Source organism: Dermacentor silvarum, chromosome 10, assembly GCF_013339745.2.
Source record: "Dermacentor silvarum isolate Dsil-2018 chromosome 10, BIME_Dsil_1.4, whole genome shotgun sequence".
Taxonomy (NCBI): domain Eukaryota; kingdom Metazoa; phylum Arthropoda; class Arachnida; order Ixodida; family Ixodidae; genus Dermacentor; species Dermacentor silvarum.
Genome location: NC_051163.1, coordinates 35,027,834 through 35,051,176, shown reverse-complemented (window position 1 = coordinate 35,051,176; position 23,343 = coordinate 35,027,834). Strand labels below are relative to the sequence as shown.

General features: G+C 42.6%; 1 protein-coding gene across 1 annotated transcript in view; it reads left to right on the top strand.

Annotated features, from left to right (window-relative positions):
• The first annotated feature begins 418 nt into the window (after positions 1-418).
• Positions 419-23,343, top strand: part of LOC119431009 (protocadherin-like wing polarity protein stan) — a 76,818-nt gene continuing 53,893 nt past the window's right edge. Inside the window, 12 exon segments of the mRNA XM_037698479.2 lie at positions 419-4,152; positions 8,561-8,786; positions 9,662-9,766; positions 9,769-9,860; positions 10,695-10,838; positions 12,579-12,753; positions 14,527-14,652; positions 17,946-18,117; positions 19,656-19,860; positions 21,086-21,195; positions 22,366-22,530; positions 22,970-23,124. Of these exon segments, the coding sequence (XP_037554407.2) occupies positions 910-4,152; positions 8,561-8,786; positions 9,662-9,766; positions 9,769-9,860; positions 10,695-10,838; positions 12,579-12,753; positions 14,527-14,652; positions 17,946-18,117; positions 19,656-19,860; positions 21,086-21,195; positions 22,366-22,530; positions 22,970-23,124 (4,918 nt within the window). The 5' untranslated portion in view covers positions 419-909.

The window sequence follows — 23,343 nt, the reverse complement described above, 5'->3', positions numbered from 1 at the left end:
GAAAACGATTCCTCTTAGCAAGCCGCCTTTTTGCCTAATGCCCTTTTGTTCGTGGCCACGCCGCGGGCGGTAGAAACAAGGGAAGATCCGCCACAAAAAAAAAAGCAGGGCGCGCGGTGGAGAAAGCCAAAAACATAATATTCCAGAAGCACGAAGTGCCCGCGAGCCGTACGTAATGACTTGTTTCCGGACTGCACGCGAGCAGGCAAAAGGCAAGCAGGGCAACCGCAGCGCCCCGCAGACGCCTAGCGGCAGTCGCGCGAATTCGAGTCGCGCTGTCCGCGCGTCTGTTGGTGCGTGGCGCACTGAACCTGCCTTGTGCTCTTTTTCATTGACTCCTTTTTCTCTCTCGCTCGTTGCGAAGCCGGAGCTGCCGCCGCTCTCCGAGGGTGCTCCTCCTCCTCCGAGAAGTCTCCGCGGCGCGGCGATGGGAAAGACCGGTTTTCGGACAATGAGGGCCGATGGGGCCACAAGGATCCTTCGAGATGTCGTCGTCGTCGTTGCATTCCGTGCTCCGAGTGACTCGCTTCAAAGCGGCTAGGAGTGTCCGAAACGCGAGCAGAGTTTGACAAAGCCGACGCGTGCGATATGCCTCTGTGCGGTCACCACGCGCGCTTTGTTTCCCGGAGTGTGGCTTCACCCCAACGCCGATCGATGCAAGGTGTGTGCGTGCGCGCGGTGGAGCGGCCGTAGAAACCAGCGCAATAATTGATGCCAGCCGTCGTGGCCCCTGTGGATACCGCGCCATGTCGGCGATGTTGTGCAGCTTTCGAAAAGTGCCCGATTTTTTAGCCTGTGACGCGACGACGATGGTGCGGCCGTCGTGCTCCGTAGACGCCGCGTTTGTTGTGGTTTCGGCGTGCGCGCTGTCATCGTGGTCGCCGGCACCCGACGCGGAGTTGTTGTGACATGGGCGAGGGGGTCGCGCCGTCGCCTATGCGGCGACGGTCGCTGCTCTGCTTGGCGTGCCTCTTCACGGTCGCCGACTCTCTTGTGACCTCCGTGGGGCCCGCGGATAACCGGCGTGGCTTCGCGGTCTTCCGCGCCGCGCTTCTTCGCCCTGACGAACCGCCGCCGTGGACTTACGACCTCCGCGTGCCGGACTCGGCCGCCGATGCACGTCTATTCGACGTGGACCGTCATAGCGGAGCCGTCACGTTGCAGAACTCGGTGCAGTGTGGTTCTCTTTTGCAGAACCCCGTACCAGTGACAGTGCGCGCTAGACGGCCGTGTTGTTCGACCGAGTGGACGACATGGGTGCGCTTCTCGGAGTGCGAAGTCACCGACGTCTCGCCGGACATCTCGGATACAGTGCGCGTGACGCTATATCAGCTTCAAGAGGCGTGCTTTGTGCGAAGCGAACCAATCGTAAGATTGGCTAGCATCCTGCCCCGCCTTGGGAACTGCAGCCTTACGTACGGATACTCGCCACCGAGCCGGTGCTGTGCCATAGAAAGGGTCGCGGGAGACCTGGTAGCCCACACGGATTTCTGTGGTCCCGTTGCAGACACTCTCACGACAAGGTTGACTTCGTCTTGTGGAAACTCCAGCTATAACTTAATTGTGGCCTTTGGGCGCCATCGAAGCAGGCGTCATGCACTTCATTTTGAGAAGAACCTTTACATTGCTTCAGTTCCAGAAGGCAAAGATCGTGGCTACGTAGTAGAAACCATGACAGCGTCAACTACTGGGGCTTCTTCATCCGATTTGTCGTATTCACTTCATGCTGTTCTTGACGCAAGAAGCCAGGCTATGTTCAACATTGATACTCTGTCGGGTGTCGTGACAACCACCACTGTCCTGGACAGGGAGTTCATGGACGTTCACTATTTAAGGGTTATTGCCATAGATGGAAATACACACCCTCCAGCAACTGCTAGTAGCACTTTGCAGGTGAATGTTCTTGATGAGAATGATCACGCACCTCTGTTTGAGCAATCAACTTATGAAACATCAATCCGAGAGTCTGTTCCAATAGGCTACACTGTTGTCACAGTCAGGGCGACGGATCAAGACTCGGGTTCCAATGCCAATATTGACTACTCACTTGTGAACCCAGATGGTACAAATAGTGCCTTTGGAATAGACTCAAAAAGTGGCATCATTACTACACAGACATCTCTCGACAGGGAGTTAATCTCCTTCTATTCACTCGTAGTTCAGGCAAGTGACTCAGGTCCAGTCACTGATCGGAAATCGGCATCAACAACCGTTGAAATTACTGTCCTTGATGACAATGACAATTACCCTCAGTTCTCGGAACGTTCTTATTCTGTCAAGGTGTCCGAAGACATCAACTGGTTAAATCACCCTGAGATAGCAAAAATCCGTGCTGTAGATGCTGATGAAGGTGCAAATGCAGCTTTAAGGTACAGTCTTATTGGCGGCAATACACAGGGCCACTTTGCTATGGACAGCTTCACAGGGTCTGTGACTGTTCTGTCTCCATTAGATTACGAGTCAGCACGCAGCTATCGCCTTGTAGTGAGGGTTCAGGATGGCGGGACACCCTCTAGGTCCAACACAACTCAGCTACTTGTGAATGTCCTTGATATTAATGACAATGATCCAAAGTTTTACACCTCCCTTTTTCACGAGACAGTTCCTGAAAACGTTCCAATTAGTCACAGTATAGTAAGAGTCCAAGCATACGATGCGGACGACGGGGCAAATGCTGAGATCTCCTACACCTTGTCTTCTGCTGAGCACGCAGACTTGCCCTTGAGGATTGATGACATCACCGGTTGGATTGTGACAACGCGAGAGCTCGACCGAGAGGAAGACGCCAACTACAACTTCCAAGTCATTGCGCGCGACCACGGCTCTCCTGCACGATCTGCCACAGCCACCATTCTTCTTCGAGTGCAGGATGTAAACGACAACGATCCGGTGTTTGAGCCACGCATCTATGAAGGCACAGTCTCTGAGGCCGACCCTCCGGGAACTCCTGTAGTAAGCGTCACAGCCACTGACCGGGACGAAAATTCGCGTCTCGTCTATCATATCACAAGTGGAAACACAAGGGATCGCTTTAGCATTGTTAGCCATAACAGGCAGGCAGTGGTGTCCATAGCACAACCTCTTGACTACAAACTCGAGAAGCGATTTGTCCTGACAGTCAGTGCTACAGACTCTGGTGGCCGGTCGGACACAGCCACAATCTACCTCAACGTGAGCGATGCGAACACGCATCGACCAATTTTCGAGCGAACCCCGTACACTGCTACAGTGCCAGAGGATGTACCGGTAGCAACGACTGTCCTTGTAGTGGAAGCACATGATGGCGACGTCGGTCGAAACGCGCTCATCACGTACACAATGGAGGAGGAAGTCCCAGAGTTTCGAATCGATTCGACAACCGGTGCAATCGTGACCACGAAGCCTCTTGACCGAGAAAAAGCTAGCGGCTATACATTAGTTGTCATGGCTCAGGACAATGGGAACCCACCACTGTCTGACACAACAAATGTAGAACTGGAAGTTGCAGACGTCAATGACAATGCACCCACTTTTCCCACAGCCGGCTACACTAGCACGGTCAGCGAAGATGCTCTCATTGGGACAAGCGTTGTTCACATCTCAGCGACAGACAGTGATCTTGGCCTAAATGGGCAGATTCGTTATACTTTTCTTGGAGGGAATGATGGAAGCGGTGCCTTTGGAGTTGATCCGACATCGGGTATCATTCGGACAAACAGGGTACTTGATCGTGAGACATTGGCCGTGTATCATCTCGTTGTCTTTGCCGTCGACCGCGGGTCCCCATCCCTTTCAGCATCTGTGCCTGTGACAGTTTACATAGAGGACGTCAACGACAGCCCTCCCCGTTTTTCGGCAGATCGAATTCGGCTGTTTGTTCCAGAAAACAGCCCGATAGGCTCTGTTGCAGGCGAAATAGAAGCGCATGACCCAGACGAAGGACCAAATGCAGTAATCCAGTACGCCATTGTTGGTGGCCCTGACGCGGATGCTTTTTCGCTGGTAGCCAGACCAGGAGAGCCAGCTGAGATTGTTACCAGAACAGACCTTGATTATGAGTCTCCGCACAAGAAGTACACCCTGATTGTACGAGCGTCGTCTCCACCACTCCGAAATGATGTCGAAGTTGAAGTTTGGGTCACAGATGTCAATGACAATGCTCCTGTTCTTAAGGTAAGTTTACTGAACCCATCCTCAATGCCCAGATGTGTTTGTTCAGCCAAAGTTTTTATGGATATGTGTACTAGAAACACAAGGTCATTCACTGGCCTATAGTTTTCAACTTTGATGTGCCTATTACTTCGGCTGATAATATAAAATGACCTGGTGCGAATTTTTTAGAAGATAAAATAGGTCCAAGACGACTGATTTAATGTGTCCAATTGTTTTTACCAGCTGTCCTTGCTCTGTTGTACAATTTGTTACTGTCAGTTTACTATAATGAATCCCATTCACTACTCTTAACCAAGGGCGTAGCCAGGGAAGGTGTTTCAATGTCAGAACACCACCACCCCCCCCCCTGAAATTTTCTGGGCGCTGCATACCCCCCTCTCCCCCTCCTTTCGGCCTTTTTTTTGCCCCTGCTATTTACACACCACATCTATATATTAAAATCTAAAAATTAAAATAAGAAGAATGTCCTTTTGTTGACAAAAATAATTCCTGTTCTAAAACCCAGATGGCACCACTAAGCTGAAGTTATCGTTGCGTATCAAGTCCTCGAAGTCCTCTTTGCACTCGTATTTTTATGTCGATATTACAGTGAATGAAATAACTAACCCTTCGGCTTTATTAAAGCAGAAAAATGACTAAAATATTGTTTGGGTGCAGGCTCTCTTTCTTTTTATTTCTTTACCGGCGGAGTATAATACCCCTCAAAAAATATTTCTGGCTACGCCACTGCCCTTAACCATTCCTTCATTTCCCATAATTGCTGTTTCATTCAGGCTGTTGTTTAGACTGTAGCAGATGCACAGTGTGCTATAGTAATTACATTGATCACCATTTCACAAGTGCATGCAGCTGTTGGAAATGCAAATGCCACTCTTTAACTGTGAATTTAGTGTGAAGCCACTTCTTTGTGTGAAGCCCAACCATAGTGGGAATTTAATAATACTTATTATGCAACATTTATTTGATACTTTTTAGAGTAACATTGTAAAATAATTTCTATCCAAATAACACACTAAAGAGAACTGATGTTATGGGTTAGTGCTGTATTTTTTTTTTCTCCTCTTACATGAATAATTATAGTAGAACTTCATTGATATACAGTGGTTTTTAAAATGAGTTACATACGGAATTTTTTTTAAAGTTGTTTGTGGCACATAGCACAGCTCTGATCCTTGAGCTGAATTGCTCGAAGAGGCGGACATTACTTGCGCAAGAAATCAATACGCATGATTGAATAATTAACAAAAGCTTTACTAATAATTTTTATAACTAATTGCTTTTATGATACAATTTGCAAATTGTAGCCAGTGAGTTCGCAAGGCAAATCCACTTGGAACAAATAGTAAGCTCGGCACCAGTTTCAGGATATGCGTTCCTAAAGTGGGCAACGAAATGTATTAGTGTTTCACCTATTTTTGTCCTGCAATGCATAAAAAGGCGCTTTGATAAAAAGGAGATTGAAAAACAATGCATATTACTGCAAGTGTAATAGGGCTTACCTAAAAGAGCTGGTGCTAGATTCAAAATTTGTTCCATGGCTCACCGGCTTCGTAAATTGTAATATGTGAGCTGTGAAGTAATCAGTTAAGGACTGTTTAGCTAAATTTTGGTGTGTATTCAAATATGTGTTTCACTGTGCATGTGCTTTTTTTGTTTCTCTCTCCCTGTATTTCCATACTTCTTCCCCTCTCTCCCCATTGTAGGGTAGCAAACTGAGCTTTTCTTGTGGTTAACATCCCTGCCTTTCCTCTCTTTCATTTCTCTCTCTATGCATTTCATTTTCTTGTGCAAGTGATGTCTGCCTCTTCTAACAGTCCAGCTCAAGAATTAGAATAGTGCCATCTGCCACAGAGGATTCTTTAGTAAGCGCACAATATACCTGGTGCTTTTTTTTTTCTTTTCTTTTTTTTTTAAATACTATCTAGAAATTTAGAAATAGCCTGTGACAGAAAGCAAAATTCCAATTCTCAAGTTGGATTCTTCGAAAGGGTGAACATACTTGCGCAATAAATCCAAATGCATGAATGGTTAATTAACAAAATACCACTAATATGCGCTTCTAACTAATTACTTTGTGCTCATATTGCAGTTTACAAATTGTGGTTGGTGGGTTTGCAAGGCATATCCACTTGGAATGAATTCCAAGGGTGGCACCTGAGTTTCAAGATATGCATTCGTCAAACTTGCAGTGAAACTTCATTGTTGTTCCATTTACTTTGTTTTCACAAAATGCTGTTTTATGCATTGAAGCATCAAAATAACTGGAAGGCCAATGTATTTTTCGCAACATTGGGAATGTATATCTCGAAGCTGGTGTCATCCTGAGAAAGTGAATATGCCTTGTGAAAACAGCAGCTACGATTACTAAAAGTAATTATTCAAGAACTTAATAATGAAAGTTTTTTCATTAATCTATTGCACTATTAGATTTCTCATGCAAGTAATGTCCACCTGATCCTGTAATTCAACTGTCTGTCACATGCAATTTTTTTCAAATTCTGTATAGTAAAAAGAACACCTGATATATTCCCAAAGGTTGCATTTTCCTGACCACTGAGTCACTCCCACTCAATCCCGACACAAAGCCCATGCACATTTGACATCCCGGTTCTTCCCGTTTCACGAATGTTATCTTCTTTCTCCTGCAGTCTTGTAAAGAGCACATCGAATAGATTCCGATATACACACAAAATGGGTGGGAACACGAGGATTCGAACACGAGGAACACGAATCCTTGAAATCTCTTAAATTTCATTAAGTGCTAAAAAATTTGCATATCTTGCTTTTGGCTAAATTCAATAGTGTTTCATGGAGGAATTAAACAGATAAGATAGCCATTGTGCCTAGCATGCAACGTATGGGAATACATAGCCCACTTAATCTTGCCTTGCAGCCTACTTGCATTAGTAAGAACAGCCCTAATGTCCGTGCTGAATTTTTATTAAAGACTGCCATCCCTTGAGCTATGAAACGTACTTGGCCCATGGACTAATGCTTCCTGTGCACCTCACGCAGTGATGGCACTATTAGCTTTCCTTAGAGACGCTAGTCTCGGTGAGATATTGTATTTTGTTTAGTGTATTGTGTTTTTTTTTTTTGTGTGTATTTTGCATATCTGTGACGTGCACTGCACATACCGTTTCATTTTTTGCCATAACCATATGAAGTAACATGTTAGGCATGCTGCCAGTCAAACTTAACCACGATTCATTAAAGAGCGAGCTGCCTCTCTCTCATGGAGGAAGGAAAGAAACTAGGAGGGAACATCATGCAATTAAATTTTTATAATGCGATAAAATTTTCAGATGCATGCTGCTATTGATAATGTACTGTGCTGGCTGAATGTGTACTGTGCTGAAATGTGAAGTGTACTATAATGTGAAATGTACTCTGCTGCTTAACCATAGAGGGCCTAGGAAACATTGTCAAGCTCTGTAGAGCTTTTACTTCTTGGCCCTGTGCTCTTTGAATGAAGTGGAAAATGAAGCGATTGATTGATTGATTGATTGATTGATTGATTGATTGATTGATTGGATTGATTGATTGATTGATTGATTGATTGAAAGCCAACCAAAGTCCACCCAGCACGTGATCATGTCGCAGTTGGTTTTAGTGCCTCCTACCGCCAGGCTCCACGTGCACTATTCCTAAAAGACAGTGGACATAAATGCAGCAAGCAGCTGCCACACACGTGCATTGCGCCAAAGAACATAAATGTATATTTTGCAAAAACAACGAAAGTTGCGCAACCATACCAGGAGAAAATGTGCGCTGAGTATTTGGCAGTGCACTTAAACAAGTGCACATTGATTAAAACCTATGGGGAACCAAGCATACTGTGCTGAGTCTGCCAAACAGAGCCAGAGGTCACATTCTGGGCCAACTTTTGGAGAAACGGGAGTAAGAAAAAGTGAAGGGGTAACTTCATGACGTCATGCACCCTCCTAGTTTCTTTCTTTGTGGAGTGTGTTTAGACATCTAGACGAAAATTGGTACAAGTCAAAGTTCAAGCCAATTCAATTCATTTAGCACCTAGGTGGTTGTGGTGGTTGATGTTTGTTCGATTTGCTTGCTAATCCTTTTTCACTGCAGGTTTTCTTTGTCTGCAATTTAAGAAAAATAGTTTGCTCGTTGATAACATTGCTTCGTTTGCTTTGTCAGGGCTTAGAAGGCCACTGACTTATTTGCCACTGCGACTAGCCACATACAGAAACCAAGGGAAAATGATGAATGTCATAATAAAATGTGCAAGTCGTGAGAAGCTCTGTGATCATGAAGTGCACTGACCTCCATTATTCTCATGCAAAACCTTTCTTGCTTGCTTTGTTGTGTTTTCTTAGGGTCTTTATTTTTTCTATTTCAAGAATGCTTGGGAGCTCTGATGATGTCACTTTTGTATTGTCTTCAGGACTTCAGCATCGTGTTCAACAACTACCAGCATCACTTTCCCGTGGGCTCAATCGGACGTGTCCCTGCCTGGGATGCCGACGTTGCCGATCAGCTGCGATATCGCTTTGTCTCTGGCAACAATGCCAACCTTCTCGTGCTCAACGAAACATCCGGGGACGTCCGGCTTAGCCCGAGCCTCAACTCTAACGTGCACATCAATGCCGACATGGAAGTCAGCGTCTTTGGTGAGCCCTGGTCCCATGCGCCAAAGCACGGAATTCATACTTTTACATTGTAATCCACTTGTAACTGTGTCGAGGTACTGGAAGATTTGACCATTAAACGAGACTTTAAAAAGAAATGTTAAACTGTATAAGTGAATTACAATTCCACAATACCAAACTAGCCACTCCTACCATGAGAAGAGACTTGGTAAGCTAGAAAACAGGCAAAAATGAAAGACCGATGTTGCCGCTGCCTTGAAGGTCCCCGCACCAGCCAGCCGGGATGTCAGTGATTTTGACGGCATCTGCTCGGACCTATTTATAGTTTTATTGGCAAAGGTGGGCTACATTGTATTCAAAAAGAGTCAAATCCTGAAGTTAGCAAGGTTCAAGATTGTTTACTGAGCCGCAACATTCCAAATGCAAAAAAATACTTTGAGATCCTTGACATCACAGTGTCATACCAGCGCTGGGTTTCTGGTGCGAAATACGAAAAATCAAAGTTTGACGTTCGTTTTCTCTGCTAGCAGTATATAACTTATTGCCACTAAATGAAAAAGTATAGGGTTATGAAAGAATCCCTTATCAGTCTAAACTGACTTGGTGTTTCTTTTTAGTGTGCCTTTGAAATGTAATGTCACATTGGGGCTGGTTTTATGCACCTTCGGCATGCTAGCAGGCAAAGCTCATTAATAAAGCTCATTACTAAAAATGTGATTGGACTCTATGTTCTTTGTTTTTTTTTTTTCTGGGTTGCAGTCAGTAATTTTTGGTTGATAGGGCTGGGCCTACTCTAAGCACCTGTGCTGTGCATTAGCATGTGTCCTTTAGCAGTGGACTGCACTGTACCATTAGAGCAAATCTGACATCAAGTGCTTGTCCCAATTTCTCACCAGACGGCATCAACGAAGTGTCGGCGATGTGCCACCTTTCGGTGAGGCTCGTGTCGGAGGCCATGTTGTTCAACAGCGTCACCGTGCGTCTGGGTGGAATCACCAAGAACAGTTCCTCTCGCCGCTGTACGACCAGTTCGTCAGTGGCCTTGCAGCAATTGTGCCCTGCGCCAAGGAAAATGTCTTCATATTTAGTGTTCAGGTAAGGTTTGCAATGCTTCAAGCTACAATTGTCTTCTAGCAAGGTTTAAAAAAAAAATTGCAACTCATTTGAACTTGCTTGAACTGGTTCACAGCAGAGTGCTAATTTGATCTAGCAAGTTCATGCACAGTTAATAGAAGAACAAAGAAAAACAGCACATATACAGCAGGACATAATACAGACAACAAATGCAAATGATGATGTGTTTTTTTGTAAGCACTCTTCCTTTCATTAACCAAGAGAAATGGCTCTCAGTGGCCCCAATTGAAAACCAACTGGTTCGGACCGGGTTTGAAGCAATTCTAGTTGTGCTTCAAAGTCTTTGCAGCTGGTCCTTGCTAGCCTAATTGCTTTAGTTGAGCAAATCTGCCTGCAATATCAACTGGTAATTGTGTGGGCGTAAATGATCCAAAAATCTTATCATCAGTCAGCATTAATCCTTTTTACTTGCTCATCAGTGCAGTATTAACGGACTTGCCCAAGTTTACAGTTGAGCGCCGAAGTAATCATGAGCTCGTTTGGATTGAGCTTCGATAAAAAAACACTAACACTAGTAGCATTCCTCTTGCTACTTTTGGCATCAGTGCTTGTTGGCTATTTCTATAACATAAGGTGAGAGCTGCAAGAAATAAACGCAGCAATGCTTTCAGCATTTTCATTTGACAGTGCTCACCCTACAGCAGCCTGGGCATCATAAGAGCTTGGTAGTACAAACTGACAAGTTTTTTTCACTCAGCTTGCAAGGATGGGTCGCACTTACTTGTATAATTTCTTTTTTATTATTTTTTTACTTTGATTGCCATCAGATGGATTAAACAATGCACCTAATTTCAGGACGACACGGACGTCGACACCACTGTCCTGAATGTGAGCTTCTCAGCGCTGAAGGGTACTGAGGATGACTACTTTCAACCACAGTACCTCCAGGAGAGAGTCTACCTCAACAGAGCCATACTTGCCAAACTCACAAATGTGCATGTAAGTTTTCTTATTTCCCTTTCTGTCCTTGTGGTTATTTGGTAGAAGGGATCCAGGTTAACAGTGTTTTGAAATGGTGGGAAAGAAATCTGGCAGAACCCATTTATGATGATTGTCAAAGTTAAGCAAGAGCATTCGCACAGTGCACATATTTTGTTCAAATTCTATTACAGCTAATCGAGCGGAACATGGCGGTGCGTCTGTCTGGCTTAGTCACTGTTGTAGCTAAACACACTGCACTTCTCTGGAGTTACGCTTCAATTTAGAGATTGAGGAGAAGAATGACATTGCAGTCGGCTACATATGGTATAGCATAAGCCATGAGAGATCTACTTGTGTTTAGAGAAGCCTTTGCTCTTACCTTCACTTTTCAAAATCATGTGAAATGTGGAAGTGCTCCTGTTGGGCAACCACTGTGTCAACTTGAAGGAAATTTGTTTAACTGAGAAAAGAAGGTCAAGTTCTTTTGACTATAGGCAACAGATTTTTATTACTTAGACCATCAAATGTCTCACAAAAATTGATGAAGATCTTTAAGTTTCGAAACCTGTTCACGCAGACGAGGGCACCATATTAATTAACAATTTATGCGAAATATATACTTTGTTGGCTAAGTCTTGCAAGTCTTTCTCTTCTAATTTTTATTTGCATACTTTATTTTTCTGGAGCCAAATGCCACATTCAAATTTTGTCATTCTAACAAATGATGTTTATAGAATCGCAATGTCTCATTCTGTTGTGGGTTTACATTGTTGGGAAAGATGCTTCTTTTTTTATTTTTGTCTTTTTATTTTTCAGTTTTGGTAAGTGTTAGTAAAAACGAAGTCATAAAATAAATATCTCCTTCCAACAGTCTCTGGTATATTACATATTTTATCTTTGTTTTTAATACTAAAGGTTCCACTCAAGTCACTATCATTGTTATCTAGTGAATCGATTTTATGCATTTTGTATATATATTTGAACAGGATTTAGTAAGAGCTACAGCATCCTGCTAAAAAAATATTGCTCATGCCTGGAACAATTCTTTACTCAAAGTTCTTTATGACTGCTCCACTCATAATCTTTATGAAATGTTTTGGTTACTCAACGATGTGTACAGGCCAACTTGGTGACGAATGGTGGTGACGAAGGGTTAACAACACACTGTTGTCAACTATTTGTCACCGCCATTCGTCAACAGTTGCATGGTGGTTATTATGGGCACACAGTAAAAGGGTCCTAGATGCATTTTCACAATACACTACCACAAGCAGAGAAAAGACAGCACGAGAGATAATTGAAGCCCACGAAATAGAGAAAGCTTGTATCTTGTTTGTCAGTGCAACCTCCATTTTATTATCAAGAAATAAACATGTACATATCAATAGAAAGGAGATGACCTTTGTGATTGTTAGCAAACAATAGCGATGTGGTGGTATGCTAGTATCTTGTTTTTCTTGTGTGATCCTGTCTTATATTGATGGATCTTGGCATAAATTGATGAGCTGCTCTCATTAAAACTGTTAGTTGAAAGTCAGCACCCTCTCCCGTCCCTTCTTCCTTTTTTTTCCCCCTGCATTTGTATGTGCTTTAACACTGCTACGAAGAATTCATCACCAACTAGCCCGCCAGCAAATATTATTGAAGAAACATGACAAGCAAATTTTCTCACTAACAGCTTTGCATTTTCAATGTGAAGGCATCACCCGACCTTAACTAAGATGACCTGTAGTAAGATTCAGTTTGCCATCATTACAGGTGCTACCCTTCGATGACAACTTGTGTGTCCGTGAGCCCTGTATCAACTTCGAAGAATGCCTGTCAGTGCTCAAGTTTGGGAACGCATCCTCGTTCATCGCATCAGACACGGTCCTTTTCCGGCCCATCTATCCTGTCAACACGTTTGCTTGCCGGTGCCCTGTCGGCTTTACGGGTGGGTGTCGGTCGGTGTGTGTTTCGTTGTACAAAAACAGCAATCAAAACAAAATACCCTTACATTGTGCCACAAAAATGGATGGCTGGGGCAGTTCATTGCTAACAGATTGATGGAGCAAATGTTAAATGTTATCTCGCTGGTGTCTGGAACATCTGGCACAGTAATAGTAATACTAGTAGCAGTAGTGTAATGGTAGTAGCACTAGAAGTAGTTACTTTAATAGTTGGAAAAGGAAAATGAAAGGCATGGGTATTGTAGCTGTCTCATTTTTCAGTAGACACTTAAATTGTCCTACAGGTATGGAGAAGATAAAGATAAATAATTAAGCGAAGAGACAGAAAAGCTATAATAAATACACAGTAGAACAAAGGAAATACTATAAAGACATAAACAAAAGGTGAGAGAGATGCATAGTAACACATTAAAGCACTTAGAAGTTACGGGAATGAGAGTCAAGAAATGAGTAAGCAATACTAAGAAAAGGTGCTACAAGACAAGCTGTCTGGTTTTATGGGTAAGTGAGAATACGTATTGACATTTGGAATGTCGCCACATAATGCTTGCATTAAGCTCACAAATACTTTCTGTAAAAACTATGCTGAAATGACTCAGATCATAAAAATATGTGTAAATATGTTCGATTATCATAATGGGTGATGGTGGTTTTAGAATGTGTATTCGCTATATTTTGCTAAGTTTCTTTATGTTTTGCTAAATTTCTTGATTATGGTCATCATTGTTCATTTGGACTCTAATTATAGTTTCATGCTCGTTTATCAGCGCATACTTGGCCTACAGTTACAGCATTGTTACTTTAAATTTATATTAATTTCTGGCTGTATATTATGACAGGTGGGGGGTGCAGGAGTACCTGGGTGGTACAGAGACCTTGGCACACATTAAAAACACTCATATGCTCATAATTTAATACAGAGCCCAACTACAGCATTCCTCATAGCCTAGCTGCAGCTTAGGGACACTAAACCTCAGCAGTACTCAATCATATTTTTCTTAATGCCTGCCTTTAAATTACATTTTTTAGTTCAATTTCTAACCTTTTTGGTGCCATGGACGAGTGCCATGGATGAATCAATTTTTTCATCTTTGGCTGCTAGGGCACCTGCAGACTCTGTTTGTCTAGATTCGCCCGGCAGAGATTTTAGAAATGCTGGCTGCCAGTCACGTGTTGCCATGCCCATCACAAAAGCATGGCTTTCATTTCATTCAGTCATCAAGCTCCGAATATAATTTGCTTCTGCATGAAAGCATTGACAGTGATGGCAGTGTTTTCTTTTCTATAGACACATCCAGTGACTGATGTCACCAACTACAATGATACATCTGATACGGCTCAGCAATGAACAAAGTTAGATGGACGGAACCTTCCGCCAGTGCCTAAATTTGTGTCTGTCAGACACAAGTTGCGAATTTACTACACCCATGTCACATATATTTTAAATCTGCAAGACATTTGCTATCCAGATGTGCAATAAAAATGAATGTCATTTTCTGAATGCCTTTTTGGATTTTTTGCTGGCACTTAGATGGTTATGTTTACATTTTTGCTTATGATTACAAATGTATGACACACATTCTAACGCAGCATGCAATGCTACAGCTTCCAATGCTTCTCCTGTAGTCATTAGCCAGACATCATCTGTTGGTAGGGTAAAGTCATTTATCTATTGAACTGTACATGTTCCTAAATAACCTTTTTCACAATCTCTGATTGTGTTCGTGTTCACTGCTACCTTTTATGCTACATTTCAGGTATGAAAAGGAAGTATGACTGCGACATTGAGATCAACCTGTGTTATTCGAATCCTTGTGGCCAGAATGGGACATGCATTCGACGAGAGTCAGGATACACGTGCATCTGTCAAGAAGGTTTTACAGGTAATATACAATTAATAATTGCCGTGAGGTACTGCGGAAATTGTAGTGTAAAGCTTTTCTTATAGTGCACAACCTCATTATAACAAAATGCTGCTCAATAATCGCCTAACTCTTGTGGCATCATTCTGAGAACACTGTTCTGAAGTACTGTGTATTCTTTCCTCCTTTAAGAAATTTTGACAGTTGATATGTTATGATAGTCATGATAGTTGATATGATATAATTTGCTATGATGATAAGCATAATGTTAAGAGGCATGAAGACAGCACTGAGCGAAGTTGGAGAGAAAATAGGTGTAGCTGATATTCTAGACGAGATTTAAGAGAAAGAGTTGGAGTTTGGCAAGCTATGTAGTGTGCAGAGCAGGTAACTGATGGTCTGAATAGAGCATAACAGAATGGCTGCTGAGGGAAGGGATATGCAGTTGTGGACAGCAGAGAATGAGTCGGTATGATAAAATTAGGAAATTTGCAGGTGTAGGGTGGAGTCAGTTGATTCAAGATTGGGGTAACTGGAGAGATTGCTGGCAGAGGATCTTGTCATCAGTCGACCTAAATTTCTTTGGTGGTGATGATGATTTGAAAGTGTTGACCTATAGGGCCAGAACACAGAGGCTGACAAAGAAACTCGAGTGGATACTAAGGACTGCGTGGCAAAATGTCTGAAATGGGACAGCTCACTTTTCTTTTTCTGTATCGCTTCTCTTTGCGGCACTTGTTAGTGCATTCCCCTTTTCTAATTGTACTTGTATTTGTGTATTATACAACATCACTCTATAGCATTCTTTAGCACACATTTTTCTTTTGCACCAGACTTTTTTCTTTTTCTTCCCACACATTTGACTACGTACAATAACGTAATAGAGTGTTGTTTAGTTATAAGGAAGTTGCATATGACATGAAAATACCTTCATTATATTCGATATTTACTATAAGCATATATTTGTTAACTGCTGATAGTGGCCAAAAAATTTATATTTACTTCATTATAGCTCATAATTTGTTATCTGTGTTATTTTTATTGAGGTTCAAATGTAAAATACAATTCAGTTAGGAACTGTGCGATGATGTCATTTATAACTTCACTATCGCCACTTTTCAGCTGTCTGATGTGTGTAATTTTTGGAATGATAGACATGTGTGGGAAAGAACACAAGCAGGATGAAGAGGCTCTTACAAACACTTGATCATATAACTTGTGCTTACGTCGTGTCATGAAAATTCATGTTCTTCTGAAGTTATGTTCCTTGTCTCCATATTTTTGTGATTCCAAATATATTGCAAGGAGTAATAAGCATTTTGACTTATGTAATCCAGACTTTATATAAGAAAGAAAGAGTGCCATAGTCCTGAGGAGCAGTGTTATCAATCATATTTAACTAATATGCCTACAGGCCCTCTCAAGAGATCTTAGTTTCTCCTTAAAACGCCCACAAAATCTGGCAGTCCGAAAAAATGAAGTCATGTCTTTAACTGCCCTCAAGAGCTCAAATCACGACATTCATGTCTGAAATACTTTTAAAGGCCTGCCAGTACGATTATTAGGCGTATCGGTGTTCTGTACTGTCACAGGAGACGGCGGGTGCGCACGTGTATGATTGAGAAGTACATGTCCCGTGACAGTGGCCCCTTTGTAGCCTTGGTATGCTTCACCGCAATACATTGCGTATGCTTGACCGTGTAACATTTCTGTATTGCGGTGAAGCTGACTTTCGGGAACCGGTATTAGTGCAACTCTTTAGACCGCTTGCCGTGCTTTCCGCGCTTCAATGCCATCGGAGAGGATGACGAAGTTGGAGTCGGCGCCATAAATGACATTAGCGAATTCCTTAAATGAAAAACACGGCACAGAACAGCAGGAAGCGTGATAGCGAACGTCAAAGAAGCTAGGCCTAACGACAGCACAAAACAGACTACGGCTGCCAGCAGATTGGCGTGTGAAAGCGCTGGTATCGAGGCGGCGAGATAATCAAAATGGCGGCTTTGGCAGGCTTCAATTAATGTCGTTTCGGACCTGCGATCATATCAGTAAGTCCGAAAAATTGGACGGCGAAGGGTTTCAGCGGCCGAAATTTCAGACGTCCTTATACATTGCCTCTATGGGTTACATAGTGGTGCCGTGAAGGCGACCGAATTATAAGGCATGTCCAAAAAATCGGTCTTGACTTAACGAAGAAAATGCCGATTTAACCGACATCAAGGTATAACAGTATTGTTCATAAAATACATCTTTGAAGTTTTATTGAATGGAGTGATGACATTTGATAGGTACAAAGCCATGTCTGAAAGGCGACATATCATTCCTCTCATATTTAGCTGTGTAACTGTACAATACTATTGATACCATGTGCATCTCACAAAAAGCTAAATTATACTACCATAGCCTATTGGTTCAGAAGGATACAAGTGCAGCTACAGATGAAATGCTGAAAAAATAAGGTGGTATGTTGAGTATATATGCTATATGGTACTTAATAGTGGCAGTTGCGAAAGTCCTTACGTCTTGGGGCCAGGATAGCAAGGCACCAACATGCAATGAAAAGGATACTAAAATTTTCCTATGCTTAGGGACGTAGTACCTACATTTGATAATGCTGCTGCAGGGTAGGCGTAGACTTGCAAAACCTTGCTATGAATTGCTTCTTTGTTGGTTGGGGGTTAACCAAAGGGGCAGTGATTTCTTTAGTTCTCAGTGAAGTTTAGAGGGCCCCTTAACAACTTTGAGCTGGCGGGCGAGAACGTGCTTTCTTTCACACGTTCACTATCCTCTCCACAGGCACTCCTTTCTCCTTGCCACTTATTTCCCTAGAAAACATTATAGGTACTACGTGAGTACTGAATGTCACATTGGCACTCTTGTCTTTGAAAACGCCATCAACTTCCTCTTATCAGGACTCCGCGCTTTTTGGCTACACGCTGTTGCTGCCTCACAGTGCAGTGCAAAACACGCTACACAATACGAAATCGGTTGATTGCACACGACAGGCAAGTAAGATAACGAGGAAAAGCGGGCTTGCAACTGCGTGGCAAAGGCGTCTACTAGCAGACAGATAGCAACTGATGTCCCTCATATCTGTACCAATCAGCAGTTTTTACTCTGGTCACATCACGCGCAGGACCGAGTTGGCGTCACAACGTGTGAAGAAGGGGCTCAAAAATGCTGGAGGAGCATGCTGATTGTTTTTTTAAGTCAGAGGCAGTTTAGGCTTTAAGATGGGATGACTTAATCACTGTGAAGCTGTCTTCATAGTCGAAACCACTGTAGATATCCAAGACTCTTCTGTTCCTTACTAGGGATCAACTGCGAGATAAAGATCAAGAGCTGCGGCCAAGAGTGCACCAACTGTACTGAGGACCCCTTGTGGACAGACAGCCAGTGCCAACTGAGAGCACGCAGCTTCAACCGCGGCTCCTATGTCACGTTTCCATCTCTGAGACAGCGTCACCGAATGCACTTGCGTCTCAGGTGTGTGTGAGCTCATGTTGTCATTACTGTTTGTGGATTGTCTCTATAGATTGTCTCATTAGATTTAGCATGTTGGAGATGTTCCAGTGCAGACATACACCGTAATACCAGGAAACATAGATGCAAGTAGCAGTGCCAGTAATGGCATCTTTTGACATGCTGCTTAACTAAAACGTGCAAAACATTTTTTTGCTATGATTCAATCAATCAATCAATCAAATTTGTTATTATTTCACAAAAACTTTTTACAGATAGAGGTATACAGAAGGAGGTCCCATAGTAAAAACTGAATTGGGCCCTCCTGTTCATGGTTAACATAAAAGTTACATTGAATGTACATTGAATTTACTTCACTCATTTGCCAATGGTAAGTGGCAAAATCATCATGAACGCAATTTTGGATGTTCTCTTCTTTAAAGATGAAAGTCAGGCAGAACAAGAGTGTTTATGGTTTATTGCATGTTGTGGTTAATCGAATCATTACGAGACATCAGCACCAGCACTACTGTGTTTAGATATGTCTTCTGGTGCTTCAGTACTTGTCCACACTGGTACGTCTCCACTATTCTAAATCACTCTACTAGAATTTGTGCAGCATGCTACTGCCACGGTGACACTGCCTTTACAACTGTTGTCACTCAGTAGTTGTGCGCACTGTGTGGTGTACTGCTGCTGATGATAATGATGACAATGATGTGACAAATAGTCACTTAGCCTGCTTGTGCACATATACTGCAGTCTAGCATTTCGCTTATCTCTCCCTGATATTTTCTCTCTCCATTGAAACTTCTATCTCTGTATTGTACAGTTACGTATACCTGTAACACCCCTGGCTGTATCGGTCTGCTGATCTTGACTGCTGAGCAGTTAATGCTTCCATCTGCTTTGAATCACAGCACTTCTTAAAGGTGGACGTTCGCTATGATTCTTGCTGGGTGAATATCTTGGCATTCCATCAAACCATAAATGCATCTAACATCGTGCTGAAGCAGTAGTGATGAAGACAACATGGTTACAGTCTGCTATGAAGCTCTACTAAAAGTGTACATTGCTGTAGAGGCTTGAGCAGGTGTCAAAAGTTGGTGGTCAAAGTTTACAAATTTTTTCAAAAGAATGAAGTGCTGATTGGCCAGCGCTCATGCAATGAACAGTGTGCAGCAGTTAAGTGCTGGCTAATTACGAACTGTTATTCCAGTCCTGCTGTTCCACTTCAGTGATATCAGTAGTGATCCTTGCTTGTGGAAGTATGGTTGTTTGCCTAACCTGTTCAGATGCAGCAGAAATGCAGAAACAACCACTGAAGGAACATGCAGTTTGTTCAGTGGTTACCAGCAATTGTCCTGCCTTCTTTGCCTTTTACCTGTTCTTTACCGAGGTGTTTTCCTACTTATTTTTCTAATAACTAAAGAACTATGGCATTAGCTATGGCTATAACTAGTCAATCACTTTGAGAATCACTGCCACTTTGAGACACATGTGCTCACATTTATTTCTTGCCTTTCTTTCTTTTCTTTTTTTCTGGCTTTCCTGCAATTCAGCTTTGCCACACAAAAACGGGATGGCCTGCTGCTCTACAATGGACGCTACAATGACATGCACGACTTCGTAGCCTTAGAGGTCGTGCAAGGCAGCGTTGTGTTCTCGTTCTCGACGGGTGTCAACATGAGTCAGGTGTCGGTCGCAGTGCCCACTGAGGTCAGCAATGGACAGTGGCACCAGGTTGAAGTCAGCTATTACAACAGAGTAAGCTTACCTACTGCGCTTCTTTTTAATCAGTTTCACCGTTTTTTGGTGCATGTGGTGCTGTGTGTGACATCTTGCAAGCACAGTTACAACTGCACTCTGAAGATTGCAAAATAAAATCACCAAGGAGATTGCATCCATTATTAATTATGTGTTTGCACATTTGCTTGAAATAGGGTATTTTTGTACAGTAGATGTAACCCAAACTGAACTTAGGTGCAACTTTTTAACTTAGGTGCAAAGTAGGTGTGCAGGTTACATAAATTTGCTTCAATTGTGGCTTCACGGTAATGGGTGCATTTCCATGAAGCAGCATTTTGTTCAAACAGCAGTAGTGAGGGTGGCAACGGTCAAACATACACAACAAGATTGTTTCTGGTGCTTTGGCTTGTGCCTTCAACTGTGTGTGGCTGCTCATATTAAGATTTTAACCTTGTTGCATGTGGTTATTTTCACCGGTTACATATTTTTTTATTTCTTTTTTCTTACATAATTTTGTGGTGATGCAATTATATGCAGTAGTGATTTTTTCACATGATAATCTGGCACTAGAGAGAGGGTCAGATTTATAGGCCTCACAGTTTTCGAGGTCATTTGACTGTTTGAACTAAAGAAGACGTCGTGGAACCACTTACCTTAATTTTGTCAGTATGCCGCTGATTGCTAATCATAATTAATCAGCAGCCGGCTCCACGTGTACACGACGATGCTGCGTTGATGGTGGTGTCAAAGTGGTCATGTGATGTGCAGCGCATCTTAGAGCAAGCTTGGCCATATCTTTATAAGCCAACGTTGAGATGGAACCAGGGGGAGACTGCTTCGGGCCATTGCGGCAAGCATGTGTGCATGAGGCGTGCACCCTGGTGGGGCGAGAGTTGATCGGCGAGCCCACGGTGGCGATTGCAGCGAGAGCAGACGTTTGTCGAGTAGTATAGTTAATGTTTTTTTTATGCACGCAGTTTAACCTGTTTTGTAGTTAGCGTATGAATTATTGTTTCGTTCACACCAACGGCTCCAGTGGCTGCCTCTTTGTGGCATTGACTACTTTGAACCCAGCAAAGAAGCACAGTCACTTCCAGTTGTACCTATTGTTTGTTTCTAATACTTCATTTCTAATTAAGCTATAAGTGCTGTTCAGAAAGGATGCAGACAGTAGTCAGCACTACATTAAAAATGTTACATTAAGTACTGCTTTTCTGAAGCCTTGATATTTTTTATATTTCAGACGGTGACGTTATCTGTGGATGGCTGCGACTCCGTGCTGGCCACCCGTTTTCAAAACCGCCTGGGCAACTACAATTGTGCCAACAGTACAACACACTATCTAGAAGACAGGTGAACTATTGATTGGTTGTGTTATGCTTGTCATGTAATGTCTCTTTTTAAGTGCATAGTTATGCTAGAACACACGATTATATGGATGAGTTAGACGGAACATGAACTGTGAGATATGTGAATTATCTTGGTGGTTTTTTTTTTAATTTTTTGTTTTGCCTTTACCATTGGTATCATCCTATGGGGAGGCAACTGTAATTTACATACATGCGCATTTAAAAAAGATGCTTAGACATGTATGTTTTTCTGCTTGGAATAAGTCGGTTGTTAGTATATTGCCATCTACATCATCTGTATGTCTTTGTGTTTTTAGTATGTTTACATATTTCTTAAAAACAACTAGATATCCAGCGAGTACCTATAAGTCATAAATGTCATGCGCCTTCTGGTGGAAACAAATGCAGTAGAACTAATTCTCAAGAAATGCTAGTAAACTTCCAGTTTTCAAAAGTTGAAAGTGACTTTTCGCTTTCAAGCAATCTGTAATTTGTTTATTTTTCCAGTTTGCTTAGATTGTTTTTAAAGCTTTATGGCTTGTGTTTGCGTAACCCATTAAGGACGAGACATATAAATACTCAGAAAAAATATTTTCTATCAAAATGTGCAAAACACTTCAGCAATAAGCATAATCAACAAAAAGAAAAACATTTTGCGAGAATTTTTTAAGCAATAGGGGAAACACCACAGGCAGGAAATTGGAAGTGGGCTTCACCCTAAGCCTCCTTCGTTTTCAATTTGTATAGACAGCCCTCATCATATGTAAAATATAGGTGTATATTTCATTTGCTTTACATCACATGTGGGACACCACTGCAGCCGGAGATCTTACATTGGTCTGTCTCCTCTAACCTTGCTTTCAAAAGACAGCAAGTCACATGCCAAACTTCTTCGTCTCATGTTTCTGCTCCAAACCAACAAATGATGCTTGCTGTCTGTTATTCAGTGTTGACTGAAGACATTTAGCCAGAAACTTCGTACTCAATACTGAAACTCAGCAAGAAAAAAAATTTTTTCGGCTTTTCTTTTATTTTCTTTTTTAATGCCTCGCCATAATTTTTTGTTATGTTGCCTGTAAGAAACAGTGGTCAATAAAGGGTTAAGCGTTATATTTCACTGATTTGACTGTCAAAGAAGCAATGTTCAGAGCGTCCCTTTTCTTCTATTCTGCAGGTGTGCCGATGTGATGCAGACTTGCTATCGCTTCCTGGACCTTACGGGCCCGTTGCAGATCGGCGGCCTGCCAGATCTGCCGACACATTTTCCCGTCTCCCAGATGCACTTTGTGGGCTGCATTCGCGACCTCTACATTGACCACCAACTTGTTGACCTCAACAAGTAAGCCTTCTTTACTAGTTTTCAAGAGAAGGAAGTTTGTAAGTTGGTAGTAGGTGATTGCTTGTTTCATTGTGGTCAGACTTTTTCTGCATCTGAACAAAAGGCAGACCATTGTTGACTAATGTACTTCGCCTGAAATTAAGAGCTTCTCGTTCTTAGAAGAAAAAGATCTCTGGCTAAAGTCTGTGCATATTGGCTGTACCTTTTTATAACATTGATGCAAAAAAAGTGTATGGGCTTGAAAGAAACAAACTTTTCATTTATTATCCCTTAATTATAATACAAAGACGCATTGTTCTGTTCCTGATGCACTGCAGTCAATGCACGGCGCATGTGGCTCTGTCAAGCTGTTGTTTCTGACAGCTTTTACTGCTTGTCCCCAGTGTCATATATGCAGTGTATGATGCAATAAACATTATTATTATATTATTTTCTGCAGATTCGTTGCCAACAACTCAACGACAGCTGGCTGCCACGAAAAGCGTGGTTTCTGCCATACAAGGCCTTGCCAGAATGGTGGCACTTGCTCGGAGGGCTGGAACACCTTTGTCTGCAACTGTCCGCTTGGATTTGGTGGACGAGACTGCAGTGAAGGTAATTGCTGTGTTGTAGTCTGTGTCTGCTGCAGGCTGATGCAGACAGAACATCTATGGCACAGATCTTGCCACTTCATGAAAGCATTTATTAGATGCAAACCTCCTCTGTGTCTACGTGCTGTCTGCGTTACGCTGACTGTTTTCATGGTGATGTTCCAACAAACCCACACTGACGAGCAACAGTGCGCACACTGTGACAGAAAGGCATGTGAAAATA